This window comes from Nyctereutes procyonoides, unplaced genomic scaffold, assembly GCF_905146905.1.
Source record: "Nyctereutes procyonoides isolate TBG_1078 unplaced genomic scaffold, NYPRO_anot_genome, whole genome shotgun sequence".
Classification (NCBI taxonomy): Eukaryota; Metazoa; Chordata; class Mammalia; order Carnivora; family Canidae; genus Nyctereutes; species Nyctereutes procyonoides.
In genome coordinates, this window is record NW_026575132.1 from 29,718,022 (window position 1) to 29,728,949 (window position 10,928).

The 10,928-nt window shown below is 54.3% G+C and overlaps 1 protein-coding gene across 1 annotated transcript in view; it reads right to left on the reverse strand.

The window, feature by feature from the left end:
• Positions 1-9,586, reverse strand: part of AP1S3 (adaptor related protein complex 1 subunit sigma 3) — a 49,898-nt gene extending 40,312 nt beyond the window's left edge. The window contains exon 1 of the mRNA XM_055345009.1: positions 9,477-9,586. Coding sequence (XP_055200984.1) covers positions 9,477-9,479 — 3 coding nt within the window. The 5' untranslated portion in view covers positions 9,480-9,586. The remainder of the gene's footprint in view (positions 1-9,476) is intronic.
• Between the last annotated feature and the right edge of the window lie 1,342 nt (positions 9,587-10,928).

Consider the following 10,928-nt stretch of genomic DNA (forward strand, 5'->3'; position numbering starts at 1 on the left):
AAAGTGGGAGAAGAGAGTTTGGGGACAGACACACAGGGCAGTAGAGGGAAAGAACAGCAGGCGGTGTTTGAGAGAGAGATACACGATGGAACTCGGCCACCTGAGACAACACACGCCACTGGAGCACACGCGCACGCACACCCTTAAATACACCTGCAGATTTCAGGGACGTTGTACCTTGGCTGCCAAGAAGGCAAAACTTGTCTCCAAAACCAAGCAGTGGAAAAAAAACAAACAAACATACAAAACCAAGCAGTGGGATGAAATGAGTCTGCCCCTGACTTTGGACAAGCCTCAAGATACTTTTGATCTGTTTCCCCCAAATACTTGAGGAGGGTATTGACATTTTTTTTTTTTACTCTAAAATTCAAACACACACACACACACACACAACACCGTGCTCTTGAGCTATCTGGAAACCTACTTGTGAGAAGTATGGCTCTGGGATGACACTGGAGGAATCCTGTCCTAGTGGGGTCGACGGGAGAGCAGAGTGAGACAACGGGGTGCGGGGGGCCAATGGGAAAGCAGGCTCTCCCCAGGATCGGCACTTCCTCACCACCGGCCTGTCTCTACGGTCAGCTTATTAACCCTCCCCACTCACACACACAGTACAGTGTGTTCCGAGGAGCTCGAGACAGGATCGCGCTGCCCTTCCGGACTCAGGCCTGTGGCCTTGAGCCCTCCCGGGTCCTGCCTCATGGAATTCCTGCAGCCAATATATAATCTCACCCACAGACTATATAATCTCACCCACAGACTTTGGTGCTGTCACTCCCACACTCACCTAGATTTTCTATGCACGTAAGAAATTTCTTCCCAACAACACAAGCTTCTTGCCCTCAAGAAACAGATCTGACACTTGTAGGTTTTTCTTTTCCAATAACCTCCCCGGTTAAGAACTCAAAGAGGAGAACAAGTGAAGGGGGGGGGTACCCAGCCTGAAATGTGATTCACATATTATTTCTCCACATATCACTTCCTCTGGACAGAGTGATCGATTTGGAATATCCCAACGATACCTGTTAATCATCTGATTTCTGTCTTCTGGTAAATATGCCTGTAATTAGGATTTTCTCCTGGAGTCTTCTGAGACGCAGCCTGGCCTTTGGTTCTGTTTCAAATCACTTAAGGACCAAAAAGATACTGGAAATAGAGGGATAGCATTTCCAGGCGACATTTCCCTATGACTCCCTATGAAGCTGCATGAAACATTAAGAACTTGGGACCCTATTTGTATTTCACAGTGATGCTTATTTGGTCTTTCTTAATATGAATTTTTCTATAATCAGGAACAGTTTTGTTTAAGAGGCTGTGCTTGCGATGCAGCCCGCAGCACCCTGCCTGGTGATGACCACTTAAAATGTTTATTAAGAACTTTCATTTTCTCCCTAATGCAGCCTACCTGGCACTCATTAAAAAAATCTGTCCCCGGGGCCTTTATGCCTTGACAACGACGTCTACAGCCGTGAACGAAATTTGCTAGGAGGTGGGAGATGGCACATCCATCGTCCTCTTTGAAAAGTTCAAGTTTGGAGCCCCAGGGTGGCTCGGCGGTTGAGCATCTGCCTTCCACTCAGGGCGTGGTCCTGGAGACCCGGGATCGAGTCCTGCATCGGGCTCCCCCCAGGGAGCCTGCTTCTCCCTCTTCCTGTGTGTGTCTGCCTCTCTCTGGGTCTCTCATGAATAAATAAATAACATCTTTTTTAAAAATTAAAAAAAAAGAAAAGTTCAGGTTCAAGCTGAGAGATGGACCTCCCTTGTTATATAGTCGCTTCCCCCTTAGATTTTTACCACGACTGTGGATGTAGAGTGGATGGATAATCTGAACCCTTCAAGCATGCATGTCATGAGGCCCAAAGAAAGTCTGAAAGGTAGGCCTCATCCGCAGTGTACTTAGATCAGAGGACTTGGCTTCTTCATAAAGAAACTGAAAATACTAGTCTAAGCAATAACAGAAAAATGTCCCATCCCATATACACGCTGGGCTTTGAACCTCAGTGGAGAAACACTGTAATAGTGCAGTAGCCCTGACACCTTCTCTCACCTCCCTGCTGCTTACAGTCTAGGCTGTTTTGTTTCTTTCAGTTCTTTGGTTCAAATAAGTTTCCTAGGGCGTGGAAAACACAACTGATGAGCCATTTTTAAACATCTTGCTGGGTTTGTTTTTTGTTTTCTTCTGTTTCTCTTTAAACAAAAAATCACCTAGTTAATGTGGATGGAATGCGCTCTAGGTGCGAGGCCGCATGCCAAGGGCTTGCACTGGGTTATCTTGTTCAATCTTCAGGTAAATTGAGGAAGTCGGGCCCGTGCAAGGGGGCCAAGCAAAGCGCCCCAGGTCACAGGGCTCACACACAGGCCCGGGGCCGCGTGCCTCTCGTCTCATCCTGTCCCGGACACACCGGCTGCCGGCCGGGGCTCTGCGAGGGGGCACATGGAGGCGCAGGCCGGGCTGCAAGGCGCGGGGTGCCCCTTCCGCGGGGAGCAGGGGCTGTCCTCCCACGGCCCGCGATGACATCCCAACACTTCTCTCAAAAGAAACATGTTTCCAAGCCTTTTATCGTTTCACCTGCATCATGAAGAGCAGATGCCTTTTTTTCCCTTTTTTAAGGGAAGGCAAGGAAGCTGGTGGGGGGGGGGCGACCCTGGAACTGGGGGCAGAACAGTTGGGCGGTAATGGGAATCCGATGCCCCATGCGGTGGGGCCTTCCTCACTTTTTCAGGGACGTGACTTCTTAAAGTCGCTGGAACATTTGGCTGCTTCTGGAACGGAAAGCTGAGGGCCCGACCCCGGGGGTCTGAGAACCAACTCGTACTTGAACGGCTGCGTCCTTGAAGGGACTAGAGACATTCCACATTGTGACCAAAAACCTCCAGGGTTGGGCAGCCTGGGTGGCCCAGCGGGTTAGCGCCGCCTTCAGCCCAGGGCGGGATCTTGGGGACCCGCGATCGAGTCCCACGTCCGGCTCCCTGCACGGAGCCTGCTTCTCCCTCTGCCTGGGTCTCTGCCCCTCTCTCTCTCTCTCTCTGTGTGTCTCTCATGAATAAATGAATAAAATCTTTAAAAAAAAAGTTCAGGGTCGCTGAAATGAGAAAGATGAAGCACATTTTCTTCCCCTCGGCTATTCTCGGTTCTCAGATGAGAGCAAGGTGCGAACAGAAACCTACACGTCTAGCCCAGAGCCCAAGTTCCAGAAGCCTCTGTGCGCGTGCGTGTGCGTGTGTTTGTTTTCAGGGAACTACTTCAGCTTCCATCCCGATTCTAGACACATCCAACCTTCAGAAGTTACGAAACTCAGGGGAAAACAAGACAGAGAGTTTTGCTGGAGAAGTAATGAAAATGGCAAAATATTTTAAAGTCATGTTTCACATAATTCAGAAGAGACAACATTCAAATGGAGAAAACTGCATGGTCTGATAGAACATGTAATAAAAAGGGAAAATTAACCACACCAGATGCTTAGAGCCCTTCCCAGAAAGAATCGCTGCTGCTTGCATATCCTCCTGGAAGCCTCCAGCTTAGATCCTGGCACATCTGCCTTATGTCACACACATGGGGCCCTGACGTACAGGATGTACGCTGGCAAATTACACCACACCTGGATCCTTAGGGCGAACCTGCGAGGGGCTGGGGAAGCCAGGGTGTCCCGCCCCCCAGGCTCCGCTCTGGGAACAAGGCCTGGGATACGGATGCTGGACTCTGTCCAGCCAGGACCGGGTCACAAGGTGACCGAGGGTGGAAATGAAGGGACCCACGTCCTCAGGCCACAGAGCGCTGAAATGGCAGGGCCTGAAGTAGCCACCAAGGCGGGTCTGCCCCAGTCCACACGCCCCCACCGGTCCCCACATCGCCAGCCTCAGAAATGCCTGTGACGTCCGTGCAGTAAAAAATGCGATGACGATGACTCGCCAACGCTTTATCCTTTCTTCCCCTGTGTGATTGGCACAGAGTATTCCGAGAGTTTAGAGAACTTCCCACCGAGAACACAGGCTCCTGGACAGCGTGAGCTTCTGGTGGACGAAACACAACGCCTGGGGCGCAGGCCCAGGGCTAGTTTCCATGAACACAGGGTTCTTACCTGGAGCCCCCAGTTCAGAAGGATCCTGGACTTGGTCTGATGCTCCGCAGTCACCGTGATCAAGAATTTCCGAACAAGGGGTCCTCATTTTCATTTTGTACTGGGTGCCATCCTCCCCGGAGCACGCCTACCAGAGGGCGGCTACCCGATTCATTTGCCAAATCCACAGTGAATTCATGGAAGTCACCTTAGGACATGGGTCAGCAAACCACAAGGGAGAGCCCAGTGCTGGCCCTCCACCTGCTCTTATAAATAAAGTTTTATGGGAATATTGCCACACCTGTTTGCATCTTGCCCATGACTGCTTTCACTCTGTAACAGAAGAGTGACAGGGACACAGACTCTAGGACCCAAAATACTCACAAAGTATTTGGTTTTCCAGAAAAACTTTTCTGACCCCTGCCTCAGAACACCATCTCTCAACTTTTTCTGCCGAAATAACGGGAACCGCATAAAAAGGCAGGTAGCCTTGAGGTGTGGTGCGCTGGTCCCAGGCAGCTAGCCGTAAACAAGCTATTTCTGAGGTTTTTATCGTTAAGGTTGGTAAGCATTTTGCATCTTGGACCCAAATGCACTCTTGGTTTTGTGTAGAGAAGTTTCTTAAATCTAAAGCCATCTGTATGAGTCGCATTTGTCCCTTGCTGTCTCCTCCCTACAAGAATGAGTACAAGCTCCTCAGCTCCAAGCCACGCGCACAGCCTTAGTTTCCCCCCTTCAATGACCCAGTGTGGAAAGAAGGTTCCTGTAGAGTTTCAGCATCCACTGACCCACACCGCACTGCTGTCATTTCTTACCAGCCCTGAAGTCCTGCTAGAAGAGATCCAGCGAGGATCCTAAAGCACAGAATCCTGAACGCCCTCGTTCCAGACCAAAGCGACTCTAGCTCTGCGCCCTGTCACGCTGAGAGACTAATGAAGGCCTGTATTATTTTCGCCCAGGCACGATTCACAAACCAGTTAGGAAGCCAGTCCAGGTCTGAGTGCTCAGGTCTGCGGCTCTGTTGGAGATTTCTGGAGGCCAGCTTCCTCGAGATAGTCAGGGGCCCTGCATTCCTGTAAATAGTTTGCAGCACTCCCGCATCACAGCTCAAATGCACAATGTGTCCTGCTTTCAGGAGCCCCGGGATTCACCCATTTCCCCTGGCTGCTCGGGTGCGGGCGATCAAGGAGGGGCTGTGCCTCTGGTTCCTGCGCCCTCCTCTCAATCACACCATCTGGGGGATCCGGGCGGTCAAGGGGGAGTTGCTCCTTGGTAAATAGCGAGGATACTTTACAGAGAACAAAGAATTTTCCATCAGGGAAGAACAAGATGTGCCAGAAAGGAGACCTTATGAGGGACCAGTCCCAGGAAAGAAGTAACCCCTGTGACGTCTCTCATTGGGAGAACCTCTGGTCGGGGTAACAACAAAATAATATCGAACAAATGACCCCCGGAGCTATCCCCACATGCTCATCTCTGGGGGCTCTTCAAGGAGTCTCCTTGTTTGTGTTGGGGGGATGAAGAGGAGGGGAGTTAGTGTCATCTATTATGTCTTAGTCCATAATGACGTCATTCATGGGGCCCAAAAGGACACACACGGAATCACCCTGTGCCAGGGGGCTGGGGGTCCGTCAGCTAAGCCTCTGCCTCACCTGGGTCGTGATCCCAGGGTCCTGGGGTCCAGGGCCGCGCTGTCCTGCATTGTCAGGCATTGTCATTGTCGGGCTCCCTTTCAGCAGGGAGCCTGCTTCTCCCTCTGCCTCTCCCCTCGAATAAATAAATAAAATCTTTTTTAAAAAAATGTATTTATTTATTCATGAGAGACACAGAGAGAGAGGCAGAGACCCAGGCAGAGGGAGAAGCAGGCTCCCTGCAGGGAGCCTGATGCAGGACTCGATCCCAGGACCCGGGGGTCATGACCTGAGCCAAAGGCAGCTGCTCAACCGCTGAGCCACCCAGGTGTCCCTAAATAAAATATTTTTTTAAAAATACCCTGTGGCAAATACACAATCTGCTGACCATTTCCTTCCAGCTGCTGTTAGTGACCTGCTTGCTGTATAAAAACTGTGAGCTGTTGATGGGACTCGCCACAGAAGCCAGTAATGGAAACTCGAAAAGCAACAATCCCAACAGGCAGGGGTAAATACAAGTCTCACCGGTGTTGTTGAGACACCTTTCTCCCTCTGGGGACAAACGAACACCACAGAGGGACAGCTCCCTCTATTCCCAATCCCCTCTATGCCACACTGACCTCTGGCCAGCAGCCCAACCCAGGCCTCAGAACAGGAAAGGACGCATTACTGCAACAAACTGCCTCACCCTCAACCTAGACCTTAAATTGCCAAAATACACGCTTATGACAATTCACTTAAGCCTTGGACAACTACAGTGAGATACTGGGGGTGGGGAGAGGGGGATCGTTGCAGGATCGACGGGTTCACAGTTAGATTTCTCCCACCCTCTACAACTCCTCTTCCTCTTCCCTGTTTCCAGGATCAGGAACGAACATGAACTTTGAATTTCTTGATTGAGGAGAAGGGCACTCATGCTGTTTCAAACTATCAAGTTTTAAAATCACACAAGAAAATTTTTGATTTTTTTTTTTTACTGTAAGTCTATCTCATTTTAGACAAACAGCATACATTATGAGAACTGGATCTGTAACACAAGATGACAATGATTCACATTTCAGAAATGGGGCACCACATGAGTGTCTTTCAACTGGTAACTCCACTCTCGTTCACAATGTGGTTTTAAGAGTCACTTCAACTTTTCAGAAGCATGCAGACAGCATAAAGCAAAGTCCACTTGCATTTTTACTAAAGGTGTCTTCAAAGCCTTTCAAACTTTACCCTTTAAATCCCCACTGTTATCTTCTTCCAGGAAAACAAATAAAAGAAAATCCTCCTTTTTCCATTGACATTGTTGACCATTCAATGGTAAATGCTTCCCACTAAGATGTTTAACTACACCCGGGGTCAGAAACCACAGGAGTCCCTGAAACACAATAGCCCTACATTGTTTTCCATGGCAGAGGTTTCTAAAACAAAGGGTGCAGAAGTACAAAGTTGATTCCTACAAAATAGTACAGATACAAACACAGCCCCAAGAAGCACGAGGTCTGAAATCTCTGGGCCGGAAACCTGGACCACTGTCACAATGGAATGAAGAACCATTTCCTGTGTGGAGGTATCAGGCGGGATGCTGCGAGCGCTTTTCAGTTTCCTAAAGTCTTGAGAGCTGGCAAGACCCAGGAACAGAGCAAGAAAAAAGACAGAAAGTCACACAGTGGTCGTTGCCCAAAAGTCAAGCCGCTGGGCAACAGGGAGGGTCACTTGTTCTCCCCTAACGCACGGCAGGAGTAACAGATGAGGTGTCATATCCCTGCGGTCTTACGGTGGGCAAAGCTCTACATGCATTCACTTGCATTAACTCACCAAACCTGTGACTCCTTTACACTCTTAAAAATAGCCCCAAAGGCCTTCTATTCTCGTAGGCTGTGTCCCTTGGTATGTACTGTAATATGCATTTAAATAATATTAAATATGCACTTAAATGGGAAAAAAATTTTTTACATATTCACCAACTCATTTTTAAATACTATTACATGTTAACAGAAATAACTTTTTAAATGAATAGTAACAATATTTTCTAAAGCAAAAAAAAAATTACTGAAAAGAGTGGCACTATTTTATAATTTTTCAAATCTCCTTAATGTCTGGCTCAACAGAGGACACCCGGACACCCCTAGCTGCTTCTGCATTCACAGTGTCACACCATCCCAGGGCGTGTGAGCCTCAAGCAAGGTCCACATACAGTCACATGGGAATGAATGTGGAAAAGGCAAAAAATCTCCCAGTGCTATTAAGAACCGTTATGAAGATACTTGGACCTTGTGGACCTGTGACAAGTTGTAGGGATTCCTCAGATCCCTCAGACTGCACTTGCAGAACCCCTTCTTACCAGTTTGGAACAGTTTCTATCCCCATTTCACAGAGGAGCAAGCTGTCGCGCGGGGAGGTCAAGGGGACTGTCCAGAGACTCGGGCTGAAACAGGCCGGAGCAGGTAACGGCAAGGAGCTAACACTAGTGTCATCTGGTTGCTGCAAGGTTGCCGGAGAGGGGGTCGGAGGCCGAGGGCCCGGCGGCCTCCAGAAGAGCAAGAACAGGAGCGCTGCTGTGGGGGAAGGCCTGGGGGACAGGCCTGGGGACTCCACACACCTCTGGCCACCTGATCGTGTGACACCCGCAAGCACCAACAACCCTGCGCAGCCAGTGCTGTCCGGAGCAAGGATGCTGCCCTGCAGGAGGCGGAGGCCGCGGTGGGCTGCTCGGCCATGCCGGGCCTTAGCGCACCCTCCCTTCGGGCAGTGGCCAGCCGGGCGCACTGTCCCCCGCTCCCTGGGAAACCCGAGCGAGCCGAGCAAGGCGGCAGAGCTGCTCCATCATTTACGGCCTCCTTTCGGCATCGCGCTGTCCTCCCGGGAAGCCTCCGGGGGAGCAGCGGCCCTGCTCCGGGCAGCAAACCTCCAGGATCGAGCCCCCGTGAGCCCCGCGGCCCCGCCCTGCGCCCCGCATCTGCCCTGGACGCGGGCGGTGAGGGGCCTCGGGAGCGCAGGGCGCAGCTCCGGCCACCGCAGCCCCAGGGCAGGCCGAGGCGCCCGAAGTACCGCCGGGCCGTGCAGCGGGTCCCTGTCGCCGGGGCAGGGCTGCGGCCCCCAGCTTCCCCCGGGCCCTCTTCACACCCGCCCCGCCCCGCCCCGCCCCAGGCCCCGCCGGTGCGCGCCGAGGCTCCACCCGCCCGCCCTCTGGGTCCCGCCCCCGCGGCTCCGGCCTCGACCCGGTGCCCAGGGGTCGCCTCCCTGCGCGGTCTCCCTGGGCGCCTCTGCAGCCTGCGCCCCGGCCGCGGGCTCGGGCTCTCCGTGTCGCCCCGGAGCGCTTAGTGTCCCGGTAGACGACGCGCCCCCCGCGCCTCCCTCCTCCTGCTGCGAGGACGCAGCCCCCGCCCCAGCACAGGTCCGCCGCGCCCCGGCCCCGGCCCCGATCCTGACCCCCGCCCCGACCCAGACCCAGACCCCGGCCCCGACCCCAACCCCGGCCCCGACCCCCGACCCCAACCCCGACCGCAACCCCGACCCAGACCCCAACCCGGCCCGACCCCGACCCCCAATCCCAACCCCGGCCCCGACCCGGACCCCGACCCCGACACCGGCCCCGACCCCAACCCGGTCCCTGACCCCGACCCCGGCCCCGACCCCAACCCGGCCCCGGCCCCGACCCCGGCCCCGACCCCAACCCCGACCCCGCGCCTGCGGACCGCGGAGTGAAGGGAGGAGCGCGCCCACCGGGGGGCGGCGAGCGTGTGTCCCGTCGGGCGGCGGCTCCCGCGGCCGCAGCAGGTGCCCCCCCGTCACTCACCATGGTGGCCGGGCCTCCGCCCCCAGCCGAGCGCGGACCGCCGGGGAGGCGCGGGGGCCCGGGGCGCAGGCGAGCGCGGGAGCCCGGCCGACAGGTGAGCGGCCCGCAGACCCGGGCTGCTTCCCACAATGCCCTCGACCTGAAAGTTGGCAGACTCCTCCCCGCGCTCCCCGCTCCCTCCCGGCCCTCCCCTCCCCTCCCCTCCCCTCCCCTCCGCTTCCTCCCCTCCCCCCCCCCCCCCCGCCTCCTCCGCAGCTCCCGGCGGCGCCCCGCAGGCGGCAGCAGGTGCACTTGCACCTGCCGGGCCTCTGCACCGCGGGCACCCGGCAGCCCCGAGCCCGAGCCCCGAGGGGCTGGATTCTGCCCCGGAGCGAGTCGTTCCTTCATCTGAGAATCGTGCGTCTGCGCGGGCACCTGGGGAAAGTGGCGGAGGCGGGTGGGCCTAATCCGCCGGGGGAGCGGTTGGAGAGCGGAACCGGAGGCGACTGCGGGCCACGATTCCTTGCTTGCTTGCTTCCTTGCTTTCCTCTCAACCCTGCAACCCGAGGACAGACGGTTTCTAGGGCCTGGTCTTAAGATGCCTCTCCTAAGACTTCGTGGCTTCCAGTCTCCAGTCTCTCCCCGTCTCCACTTCATTTTTCTTGAGCCTCCAGTTTTTACCTGTGGCGGTGGAAGTCTCCAGAACCCCCACCCCCACCCCCACCCCCGGGGCTGTAGGCAGAGTTTTGAGTGTATACATCCGTTCTTTGGGGAGAGACCTTTGGTTTCCCCGAGTACCTACAGATCCCTGCCTGCCGGAGGGTGTAAAGGCTTCACCTGGGTGGTCCCTGGAAGCCAGAACAGGTGGAAGCCCTTCCCAGGACGTGCTGTGTAAGTTCCGCGGGGTGGGGGCCAAAAGAGGTGAGGGGAAGCCAGTCATGCTCCACCCACCCAGGCCTGCATGCCCCTCACTCCCTGCCGGTCCTACAGAAGGAGATGGGGGTCCCATTGGGCACAAACAGGCTTTCTCCAGAGGCACACAGTTTCTTGTGGGACAGCAAATAATAAACAGGTAAATAAATAATAATGATTTGAAATAATAATTATCAAGTAAGATGAGCGTTAAGTAGGTGAGAAGATTATAAGGAAGGTGAGCGCAGGTGGCAGGGATGGGCTGAGGGGAAGCCACCTTGAGCCTGGTGGGCAGCAAAGGCTGCCCCTGAGGCAGTGACACAGACCTGGAGGTGAGAAGCCAGTCTCAGAAGGAAGAGAGTGGCATTTCCCGAAGAACCTAGACTAAGCCTCTGTGTCAGGACTTGCATGATAGGACGTCAGAGAGCTGGCCGGAGCCAGAAGGCAGAGGGTGTTCTCTGCAGCAGGGCACCGTGCACACTCAGAGCCCCCACGGCAGCCTCAAAGTTCTCCCAAAGCTCCCCCCCCCCCAGGTTGCTGCACACCTCCTGCTGGCTCCCG